We start from the raw sequence: 12419 nt of genomic DNA on the forward strand, positions 1-12419 counted from the left end.
GTGTGTAGGGGTAGTGTGTAGGTGGTAGTGTGTAGGGGTAGTGTGTACAGGGTAGTATTAGTGTGTAGGGGTGTGTAGGGGGTAGTGTTTAGGGGTAGCATAAGTGTGTAGGGGTAGTGTGTAGTGGTAGTGTGTCAGTGTATTATAAGTGTGTAGGGGGTAGTGTGTAGGGGTGGTGTGTAGTACTGTGTAGGGTAGTGTGTAGGGGGTAGTGTGCAGTGGTAGTATAAGTATGTAGGGGTGGTGTGTAGTAGTGTGTAGGGTAGTGTTTCAGGGGTAGTGTGTAGTGGTAGTATAAGTATGTAGAGGGTAGTGTGTATGGGGTAGTGTGTAGTGGTAGTATAAGTATGTAGGGTGTGGTGTATAGGGTCGTGTGTAGAGGGTGGTGTGTAGTGGTAGTATAAGTATGGGGGGGTGGTGTGTAGGGTAGAGTGTAGGGGGTAGTGTGTAGGGGAAGTATAATTGTGTAGGGTGTAGTGTGTTGGGGGTAGTGTGTAGGTGTTGTCTGTGTGTCCAGTCTACTCCTAATCCCCCCAGGGGAATTAGCCTCCAGACCGCGCCTCGTTAAGCCATCTGACGGGAGCGAGCAGTTTGTCCTCCATCTCATTTTGCCTCACGCTTCTCTCTCTGCGTCACCATCGCAATGAACAGGTCCTCCTTGCGCTCTGGTGAGTACTCCTTGTGCCTTTCCCTTCTCCTCTTTCGCTCCCTCTCTCCTCTCCTTTTTTCTCTTTAGATAAAGAAAGGACTGGAGACTGTCAGTTTGGGTGTGTTCTGGCTGTAGTTGTTTAAATCCTTCGGGGCTGGGTGAGGGTTAGTGTTAGTGACAGGACTGGGAAGGGAAGGAGAGGGCAAGGAAGAGAGAGAGGGAGAGGGAGGTGAGACTTGGTGAGAGAGGCCAGGTGCAGCAGGGTGCTGATCCAGCCATCTGCCTGCATACAGACACAGACTTGTTACCGTGGTGACCAAGACACCTGTTATGGTGGTGTTAAATTAAAGCTGTATTACTAGATATATGTCTGGAAACATCCAGACCCTACAGGGACACAGGGTTAACTACATAACTACAGCATACTAACTACACCTTACAATACTATACTGGTACTATATTAATAAATATATGTCTGGAAACATCCAGACCACTCAGGAACACAGGGTTAACTACAGAACTACAGCATACTAACTACACCTTACAGTAAGTACTATACTGGTACTATATTAATAAATATATGTCTGGAAGCATCCTAGACCCTACAGTGACAGGGTTTGCTACAGGACTATAGCATACTAACTACACCTTACAGTACTATACTGGTACTATATTGTTATTATTATTTATTTAACCAGGTAGGCTAGTTGAGAACAAGTTCTCATTTACATCTGCGACCTAGCCAAGATAAAGCAAAGCAGTGCGACAGAAACAACACAGAGTTACAGATGGAATAATCAACCGTACAGTCAATAACACAATAGAATAAAAGAAAGTCTATATACAGTGTGTGCAAATGGCATGAGGTGGTAAGGCAATGAATAGGCCATAGTAGCAAAGTAATTACAATTTAGCAGATTAACACTGGAGGGAGTGATAGATGAGCAGATGATGATGAGCAGATGATGGTGTGTAAGTAGTGATACTGGTGTGCAAAAGAGCAGCAAAGTAAATAAAAACAATATGGGGATGAGGTATGGGCATGAGGAGGTAGGGTGGGTGGGCTATTTACAGATGGACTATGTACAGCTGCAGCGATCGGTTAGCTGCCCTTTTTTGAAAAGGGCATGCTTATTTAAGATGGTGAGGAAATTACTTTTAAAGAACTACCAGGCATCCTCGACTGATGAGATGAGGTCAATATCCTTCCAGGATACCGGGACCAGGTCGATTACAAAGGCCTTCTCGCAGAAGTGTTTTTGGGAGCGTTTGACAGTGATGAGGGGTGGTCGTTTGACCGCGGACCCATAGCGGATGCAGGCAATGAGGCAGTGATCTCTGAGATCCTGATTGAAAACAGCATTGGTGTATTTGGTGGGCAAATTGGTCAGGATAATATCTATGAGGGTGCCCATGTTTACGGATTTAGGATTGTACCTGGTGGTTTCCTTGTTATTTTGTGGGAGATTGAGGGCATCTAGCTTAGATTGTAGGACTGCTGGGGTGTTAAGCATATCCCAGTTTAGGTCACCTAACAGAACAAACTCTGAAGATAGATGTGGGGCAATCAATTCACATATGGTGTCCAGGGCACAGTTGGGAGCTGAGGGGGGTCTATAACAGGCGGCAACAGTGAGACTTATTTCTGGAGAGATTCATTTTTTAAATTAGAAGCTCAAAGTATTTGGGTATAGACCTGGAAAGTATGACAGAACTGTGCAGGCTATCTCTGCAGTAGATTGCAACTCCTCCCCCTTTGGCAGTTCTATCTTGACGGAAAATGTTGTATTGGGTATGGAAATCTCAGAATCTTTGGCGGCCTTCCTAAGCCAGGATTCAGACAAGGCTAGGACATCAGGGTTGGCAGAGTGTGCTAAAGCAGTGAGTAAAACAAACTTAGGGTGGAGGCTTCTGATGTTAACATGCATGAAACCAAGGCTTTTTCGATTACAGAAGTCAACGAATGAGATTGCCTGGGGACACGCAGGGCCTGGGTTTACCTCCACATCACTCGAAGAACAGAGGAGGAGTAGGATGAGGGTACGGCTAAAGGCTAGCAAAACTGGTCATCTAGTTCGTTGGGGACAGAGAATACAAGGAGCAGATTTCTGAGCATGGTAGAATAGATTCAGGGCATAATGTGCAGACAGGGGTATGGTAGGGTGTGGGTACAGTGGAGGTAAACCCAGGTACTGGGTGACAATAAGAGAGGTTGCATCTCTGGACACGCTGGTTATACTGGGTGAGGTCACCGCATGTGTGGGAATTGGGACAAAGGAGGTATCTGAGGCATGTACAGTGGGACTAGGGGCTCCGCAGTAAACTAAGACAATAATAACTATCCTAAACAACAGTATACAAGGCATATTGACATTTGAGAGAGACATAAAGCGAGGCATAAAGCAATCACAGGTGTTGATTGGGAGAGCTAGCTAAGACACCAACTGGTAAGACAACAACAGCTAATCAGCTAAGACAACAACAGGTAAAATGGCGATGAGTGGACAGAGAGTGTCGGTGAACTACACTTAGGGCCTGAGTTTGAGGCTGGGGCCAACAGATAAACAAAGAAACAAAGTGAAGTACCGTGATAAATTAACAGTCCAGCAGGCATCAGCTATGTAGCCAAGTGATCATAGGGTCCAGGGGGCAGCAATAGAAGGAACAGGGAAGCCGCTAGGTTGGCGTTGCTACACTAGCACGCGGGAGACACAGCGTTTAAAGTTAGCAGGCCGGGTAGGTAGAAGCTTCTGCTCCAACATCCGGCAAAGGCCGGTTGAAGGCACAGCTGATGGAATTACGTCTGCGGACCAGTCATGGTGGTACGGCGGGGCGCCGTGTAGACGAAGGGACCGGGCCAGATGGGGAAAGAGGTATTGTAGTTGTGGTAATTTCATTTGCTAGCCGGGAGATGTGCCTGGCTCAGGGCTAGCTTCGGGGCTGGGTCACGCAGTGGCAGCTAGCTAGCTGTGATGATCAATGGTCCAGGGGTTACGGCAGGAATCTGGTGTTGTAGTGGAGAAAAACAGTCCGAGGCTGGCAGGTATTATCCAGGCAAAAAAATGGCTGGGGTCTGTGCAGAGGGTAAAGGCCGCTAGCAGTGGCTAACAATGACTAAATAGCTAGTAACTTAGCTAATTAGCTGGCTACCTTCTGATGAAAGTTTTGGCTATAGGGTCTATTGAGTGAGGTGGGTTACCGGAAGGTATATTTAATTTAAAAATGGAAAAGGAGATATATATATATATATATATATTCAAAAAAGACGAAAAATACAAAAAGTAAACGAGAGGACAACAATCCACGTCTGCACTGCTACGCCATCTTGGATCAGAACATTAATAAATATATGTCTGGAAACATCCAGACCCTACAGAAACACAGGGTTAGCCACAGAACTACAGCATACTAACTACACATTACAGTACTATACTGGTACTATATTAATAAATATATGTCTGGAAACATCCTAGACCCTACAGGGACACAGGGTTAGCTACAGAACTACAGCCTACTAAATACACCTTACAGTACTATACTGGTACTATATTAATAAATATATGTGAAATCCACAGGTGGCTCCCTGCATTATACTTAACACAACATTGCTATTCACATTAACAGAAATCCTATGCAGCCTTTTTTTTTTAAACTAATTTTGGTACAAATTTGAACACTGGAACGTGAGTTGTAATCTACTCCTCCATTAGGATGATAGATGTAATCTACTCCTCCATTAGGATGATAGATGTAATCTACTCCTCCATTAGGATGACAGATGTAATCTCTACCTCCATTAGGATGATAGATGTAATCTACACCTCCATTAGGATGATAGATGTAATCTACTCCTCCATTAGGATGATAGGAGTACCTACTCCTCCATTAGGATGATAGATGTAATCTACACCTCCATTAGGATGATAGATGTAATCTACACTTCCATTAGGATGATAGGACTACCTACTCCTCCATTAGGATGATATAAATCCTCATTATTTAGTGTAATGATGTTTCATTTGAGTGTAATTATTTACATGTATCCTACACTAACCCTAACCCTAACAGGAGTGGAATGGATGTGGCTTGGCAATGTTAGCAAGAGCAGCTGCTCAATGAATTCACAGCTCCGACGCAGGCCACAAAACATCCGCTATGCAGGTGTCTGCTGTCGCCGGTTGATGCTTGTTCTGATTGAATCTATGCCTTAGTGTCTCTCAGGTGTTGATGTAGAATATTATACAGTCCTAGTGGACTCATGGCTGGTGTCACAGATTACAGTATCTTTAGGGAAACTACCCACTCTGTGTGTGAGTTAATGATATTGACTATGAGCAGGGTTCCGTGTCTGTTAATAGCAGCAGGGTGTGTGTGAGTTAATCTTCTCTATTCCAGGAGAATGCTGCTGCTCTCTTCCCCTCTAATACTGGGATACAACCTCTGCTCTGCTGTGTGATGACATGTGTGGGTGTGCATGCATGCGTGTAATTGTGTGTGGGTGTGTTTGCATGTGGTTATAAAGAGTTAAAACTCCTGCTGTGACAATTAGTTCACTTCCCCTAAGGCAGAGGGTAAAGACGCTTATAGGTTATCACACACAAACACAAACACGCACGCACACAATTGAGCCCCCCCCCCCACACACACACAACAACAACTCTAATCACATTTGCCAATTTGTTGTTTGTTGACCCATCTCTACTATTTGTTGTTTGTTGACCCATATCTACTATTAGTTGTTTGTTGACCCATCTCTACTATTTGTTGACCCATATCTACTATTTGTTGTTTGTTGACCCATCTCTACTATTTGTTGTTTGTTGACCCATCTCTACTATTTGTTGTTTGTTGACCCATCTCTACTGTTTGTTGTTTGTTGACCCATCTCTACTGTTTGTTGTTTGTTGACCCATCTCTACTGTTTGCTGTTTGTTGACCCATCTCTACTATTTGTTGTTTGTTGACCCATCTCTACTATTTGTTGTTTGTTGACCCATCTCTACTATTTGTTGTTTGTTGACCCATCTCTACTATTTGTTGACCCATCTCTACTATTTGTTGTTTGTTGACCCATCTCTACTATTTGTTGACCCATCTCTACTATTTGTTGTTTGTTGTCCCATCTCTACTATTTGTTGACCCATCTCTACTATTTGTTGTTTGTTGACCCATCTCTACTATTTGTTGTTTGTTGACCCATCTCTACTATTTGTTGTTTGTTGACCCATCTCTACTGTTTGTTGTTTGTTGACCCATCTCTACTATTTGCTGTTTGTTGACCCATCTCTACTATTTGCTGTTTGTTGACCCATCTCTACTATTTGTTGTTTGTTGACCCATCTCTACTATTTGATGTTTGTTGACCCATCTCTACTATTTGTTGACCCATCTCTACTATTTGTTGACCCATCTCTACTATTTGCTGTTTGTTGACCCATCTCTACTATTTGCTGTTTGTTGACCCATCTCTACTATTTGCTGTTTGTTGACCCATCTCTACTATTTGTTGTTTGTTGACCCATCTCTACTATTTGTTGTTTGTTGACCCATCTCTACTATTTGTTGACCCATCTCTACTATTTGTTGTTTGTTGACCCATCTCTACTATTTGTTTGTTGACCCATCTCTACTATTTGTTGTTTGTTGTCCCATCTCTACTATTTGTTGACCCATCTCTACTATTTGTTGTTTGTTGACCCATCTCTACTATTTGTTGTTTGTTGACCCATCTCTACTATTTGTTGACCCATCTCTACTATTTGTTGTTTGTTGACCCATGTCTACTATTTGCTGTTTGTTGACCCATCTCTACTATTTGTTGTTTGTTGACCCATGTCTACTATTTGTTGTTTGTTGACCCATCTCTACTATTTGGTTTGACCCATCTCTACTGTTTGTTGACCCATGTCTACTATTTGTTGTTTGTTGACCCATCTCTACTATTTGTTGTTTGTTGACCCATCTCTACTATTTGTTGTTTGTTGTCCCATCTCTACTATTTGTTGTTTGTTGACCCATCTCTACTATTTGTTGTTTGTTGACCCATCTCTACTATTTGCTGTTTGTTGACCCATCTCTACTATTTGCTGTTTGTTGACCCATCTCTACTATTTGTTGTTTGTTGACCCATCTCTACTATTTGTTGTTTGTTGACCCATATATACTATTTGATGTTTGATGACCCATCTCTACTATTTGTTGACCCATGTCTACTATTTGTTGTTTGTTGACCCATCTCTACTATTTGTTGTTTGTTGTCCCATCTCTACTATTTGTTGACCCATCTCTACTATTGCTTTGTTGACCCATCTCTACTGTTTGTTGTTTGTTGACCCATGTCTACTATTTGTTGTTTGTTGACCCATCTCTACTATTTGTTGTTTGTTGACCCATCTCTACTATTTGTTGACCCATCTCTACTATTTGTTGTTTGTTGACCCATCTCTACTATTTGTTGTTTGTTGACCCATCTCTACTATTTGTTGTTTGTTGTCCCATCTCTACTATTTGTTGACCCATCTCTACTATTTGTTGTTTGTTGACCCATCTCTACTATTTGTTGTTTGTTGACCCATCTCTACTATTTGATGTTTGATGACCCATCTCTACTATTTGTTGACCCATCTCTACTATTTGTTGTTTGTTGACCCATCTCTACTTTGTTGTTTGTTGACCCATCTCTACTTTGTTGTTTGTTGACCCATCTCCACTATTTGTTGTTTGTTGTCCCATCTCTACTATTTGTTGACCCATCTCTACTATTTGTTGTTTGTTGTCCCATCTCTACTATTTGTTGTTTGTTGACCCATCTCTACTATTTGTTGTTTGTTGTCCCATCTCTACTATTTGTTGACCCATCTCTACTATTTGTTGTTTGTTGACCCATCTCTACTTTGTTGTTTGTTGACCCATCTCTACTATTTGTTGTTTGTTGACCCATCTCTACTATTTGTTGTTTGTTGTCCCATCTCTACTATTTGTTGACCCATCTCTACTATTTGTTGTTTGTTGTCCCATCTCTACTATTTGTTGTTTGTTGACCCATCTCTACTATTTGTTGTTTGTTGACCAATCTCTACTATTTGTTGTGTGTTGACCCATCTCTACTATTTGTTGTTTGTTGACCCATCTCTACTATTTGTTGTTTGTTGACCCATATATACTATTTGATGTTTGATGACCCATCTCTACTATTTGTTGACCCATCTCTACTATTTGTTGTTTGTTGACCCATCTCTACTATTTGTTGTTTGTTGACCCATCTCTACTATTTGTTGACCCATCTCTACTATTTGTTGACCCATCTCTACTATTTGTTGTTTGTTGACCCATGTCTACTATTTGTTGTTTGTTGACCCATCTCTACTATTTGCTTATTTGCTATTTGTTTTACCCATTACCCAGCCAACCTTCCTGTTGGAGGTGAGAGTTAGAACTGGTTTCCTTTTGGGTGGTTAGAGATAGAGCTGGATTACTTATGGGTGGATAGAGTTAGTGCTGGTTGGTGTCTTGTTGGTGGATAGATTTAGAGCTGGCTGGTTTCTTGTTGGTGGATAGAGTTAGAGCTGGCTAGTTTCCTGTTAGTGGACAGGATTAAAGCTGGCTGGTCTCTTGTTGGGCGGATAGAGTTAGAGCTGGCTAGTTTCCTGTTAGTGGATACGGTTAAAGCTGGCTGGTTTACTGTTGGTGGACAGGGTTAGAGCTGGTTGGTTTCTTGTTGGGTGGATAGAGTTAGAGCTGGCTGGTTTCTTGTTGGTGGATAGAGTTAGAGCTGGCTGGTTTCTTGTTGGTGGAAAGAGTTAGAGCTGGCTGGTTTCTTGTTGGTGGAAAGAGTTAGAGCTGGTTTCCTATTGGGTGGATAGAGTTATAGCTGGTTTTCTGTTGGGTGGATAGAGTGAGAGCTGGCTGGTTTACTGTTGGGTGGATAGAGTTAGAGCTGGCTGGTTTCTTGTTGGTGGAAAGAGTTAGAGCTGGTTTTCTGTTGGGTGGATAGAGTGAGAGCTGGCTGGTTTACTGTTGGGTGGATAGAGTTAGAGCTGGCTGGTTTCTTGTTGGTGGAAAGAGTTAGAGCTGGTTTCCTATTGGGTGGATAGAGTTATAGCTGGTTTTCTGTTGGGTGGATAGAGTGAGAGCTGGCTGGTTTACTGTTGGGTGGATAGAGTTAGAGCTGGCTGGTTTCCTGTTGGTGGATATAGTTAGAGCTGGCTGGTTTCTTGTTAGTGGATAGAGTCAGAGCTGGCTGGTTTACTGTTGGGTGGCTAGAGTTAGAGCTGGCTGGTTTGTTGTTGTTTGATAAAGTTGGAGCTGGTTTACTGTTGGGTGGAAAGTTGTAGCGCCTGTTTCCTGTTGGGTGGAAAGAGTTACAACTGGTTTCCTGTTGGAAGGAGAGAGTTGGAGCTGCTTTCCAGTTGGGTGTTTGATTTAGAACTGTTTACTTGTTGGGTGGATAGAGGTAGAGCTGGTTTCCTGTTGAGTGGATATTTAGAGCTGCTCTACTTTTTTTATTTTCTGGTGGATAGAAATAGATATGGTTTCCTCATGGGTGGTTAGCGTTTGGTGGATACAGTTAGAGCTGGCTGGTGTACTGAGGGATGGTTAGACTTGGAGCTCCTTTCTTGTTGGGTGGATAGAGGTAAAGCTGGTTTCTTATTTTATGGATAGAGTTACAGCTGGTTTCATGCTGTGTGGACAGAGTTGGTGCTGCTTTCCTGTTTGTTGGTTAGATTTGGAACTGGTTTCATATTTATTTAATATATTTAGAGCTGGTTTCCTGTTGGTTGTACAGCGATAGAGCTGGCTGGTTTCTTGTTGGGTGTATTGAGATAGAGCAGGCTGGTTTCCTGTTGAGTGTATAGAGACAGAGCTGGCTGGTTTCTTGTTGGGTGAATATAGTTACAGCTGGCTTCCTGATGGATGGACAGAGTTTGAGCTGCTTTCCTTTTTGGTAGTTAGATTTAGAACTGGTTTGCTGTTGGGTGGCTAGAATTACAGCTAGTTTCCTGTTGGTTGGATAGTGAGAGCTGGTTTCCTGTTGGGTTGTTAGAGAAAGAGCTGGGTGGTTTCCTGTTGTGAGGATAAAGTTAAAGCCTGCTGGAGTGCGCTCCTGAGAGTTAGAGCTGGCTTCTTGTTGGGTGGTTAGAGATAGAGCTGGTTTAATGTTGGGTGGATAGAGTTAGTGCTAGCTGGTTTCATGTTGGGTGGAGAGTTAGTGCTGGCTTGTTTCATGTTGGTGGAAAGATTTCAGGCTGACTGGTATCTTGTTGGAAGGAGAGAGTTGGAGCTACTTTCCTGTTGGTTGGATCGAGTTACAGCTGGTTTCCTGTTGGAAGCAGAGAGTTGGAGCAGCTTTCTTGTTTGGTCGACAGAGTTAGAGCTGGCTGGTTTACTGTTGGTAGATAAAGTTTTTTCAGATTTTACAGATTTTTCCGGTTCGGTGGATAGAGTGAGAGCTGGTTTCCTTTTGGGAAGCTGGAGGTAAATCTGTTCGGTTTCCTGTTTCCTGTTTTGTGGACAGAGTTAGAGCTGGCTGGTTTCTTGTTGGGTGGATAGAGTTAGTGCTGGCTGGTTTCTTGTTGGTGGATAGAGTTAGAGCTCGCTGGTTTCTTGTTGGTGAATAGAGTCAGAGCTGGCTGGTTTCTTATTGGCGGATAGAATTAGAGCTGGTTGGTTTCTTGTTGGATGGATAGAGTTAGTGCTGGCTGGTTTCTTGTTGGTGGATAGAATTAGTGCTGGCTGGTTTCTTGTTGGGGGATAGAATTCGAGCTGGCTGGTTTCTTGTTGGAGCTCACGCCTAACCCCTAACTCTAACCCTAAACCTAAACCCTAACCGAAATGCTAAACCCTAAACCTTACACCTAACCGTAACCCTAACCTGGTTTCTTGTTGGTTGATGGAGTTCGAGCTCGCTCCTAACCCCTAAACCTAAATCTAAACCCTACCCCTAACCCTAACCTAACCCTAACTCCTAACCCTAACCCCTAACTTGGTTTCTTGTTGGTTGATAAAGTTAGAGCTGGTTTCCTGTTGGGTGGTTAGATTTAGAACTGGTTTCCTGTTGGTTGGCTAAAGTTAGAGATGCCTCCAATACATTCCTGTTGGGGGGATAGAGCGAGAGCTGGTTTCCTTTTGGGTGGATGGAGGTAGTGCTCGTTTCCTGTTTTGTGGATAGAGTTAGAGCTGGTTTCTGTTGGGGGGCTAGAATTATATCTTGTTTCCAAATGGGTGGATGGAGTTAGAGCTGGCTGGCTTCCTTCTGGGTTTAGAGAGTTAGTACAGGCTTCCTGTTGGGTGGATAGAGTTCGAGCTGCTCCCCTGGTTTCCTGGAGTGAGAAATATAACTGGTTTAACATTGGGTGGTTAGAGTTAGGGCTGGATTCCATTTTGGTGGTTAGAGATAGAGCTGGATTCAATTTTAGTGGTTAGAGTTAGCGCTGTTTATTTGTTTGGTGGACAGAGTTAGAGATGACTAGTTTCCTGTTGGGTGGCTAAAGAAATAACTGGTTTCCCGTGAGGTGGTTAGAGTTAGAACTGGTTTCCTTTTGGGTGGCTAAAGTTAGAGATTCTTTGTTTCCTATTCGTTGGATAGAAGGAGTGCTGGTTCCATGTTAGGGGGTTTAGAGTTGGGTTCATTTTGGATGGCTGGAGTTAAATCTTGTTTCCTGATTGGTTGATAGATTTAAAACTGATAACTTGTTGGGTGGATAGAGGTAGAGCTGGCTGGAACCTTGTTGAGTGGATTGAGTTAGAGCTGCTATCCTGTTGTGTAGATATACTTTCAGCTGGCTGCTTCCTGTTGGATGGAGAGAGTTTGAGCTGCTTTTGGTTAAGTGGTTCAATTTAGAGCTGGTTTAATGTTGGCTGGATAGAGTTAGTGCTGGCGTAGATAGAGTTAGAGCTGCTCGACTGGATTTATTTTGGGTGTTAAAAGTTAGATATGGTTTCCTGTTGGGCGGTTTGAATTAAAGTTAGTTTCGAACTGGTTTCCTGTTGGGTGGGTAGTGTTAGAGCTGGTTATCTGTTGAATGGACAAACTTAGAGCTGGTTATCTGTTGGGTGGGTAGTTTTAGATTAACTGTCTTCAAGTCTTCAAAGTAATGACCCGGGACGTCGGGGTTTGATATGAAAGCTTATTTTAGTAATAATACTTGTTCACGTTACATTTAACAACTTTAGATTCTACAGAGCAATGCAGGTAAGATGCTAGCGGAAAATCAGCTTAATCACCTTGCACCTGCACATAACTGGCGCGTTATCTCTCTCATTCCTGTCGCAAGGCATTCTGGAACTTGCAGTCAAAAGAGTAATTCAATACTAACCAATACAATTACATATGTATATAACTGTAAAGAAATGTCTTTAGATACAGCTCAATGAATTAACTTAAACATTAACTCTGTAACACATTAAAGTTACATCCCCCCCCTCCCGGATGAACAACTGTGTTCATCTAGATCTCTAGGCAGTATATCAACTGAATCGATCTCCTCAACAAAGTCCCTGAAGCAGTACGAACTGAACATGATCTAACTAGGCCATCTCGGCCTGGAAACAGTTCCTCAATCTTTCCTAGTTTCCAGGTTTGTCTGGGTGTGTTATCTTCTCCAATGAGTACAACGTCACCCGCTTTCAGTGGGGTGGGCTGTGGTGTGTCACAGCGGTGTGCTTACTTTAGATCCAGCAAGTAGTCTCTTCGCCAACTGTTCCAGAAACTGGTCACAAGTCTCTGCCTGTACTTCCACCTGCGTGTCATTTCCCCCTTGTTTAACATTGG

The 12419-nt window shown here is 42.9% G+C and overlaps 1 protein-coding gene across 1 annotated transcript in view; it reads left to right on the forward strand.

Moving 5' to 3' along the window:
• Window positions 1-593: 593 nt before the first annotated feature.
• The window catches only part of LOC112255968 (anoctamin-1-like), a 137114-nt gene continuing 125288 nt past the window's right edge, over window positions 594-12419 (forward strand). The window contains exon 1 of the mRNA XM_042311009.1: window positions 594-668. Coding sequence (XP_042166943.1) covers window positions 644-668 — 25 coding nt within the window. The 5' untranslated portion in view covers window positions 594-643. The remainder of the gene's footprint in view (window positions 669-12419) is intronic.

Source organism: Oncorhynchus tshawytscha, linkage group LG01 (genome assembly GCF_018296145.1).
Source record: "Oncorhynchus tshawytscha isolate Ot180627B linkage group LG01, Otsh_v2.0, whole genome shotgun sequence".
Classification (NCBI taxonomy): Eukaryota; Metazoa; Chordata; class Actinopteri; order Salmoniformes; family Salmonidae; genus Oncorhynchus; species Oncorhynchus tshawytscha.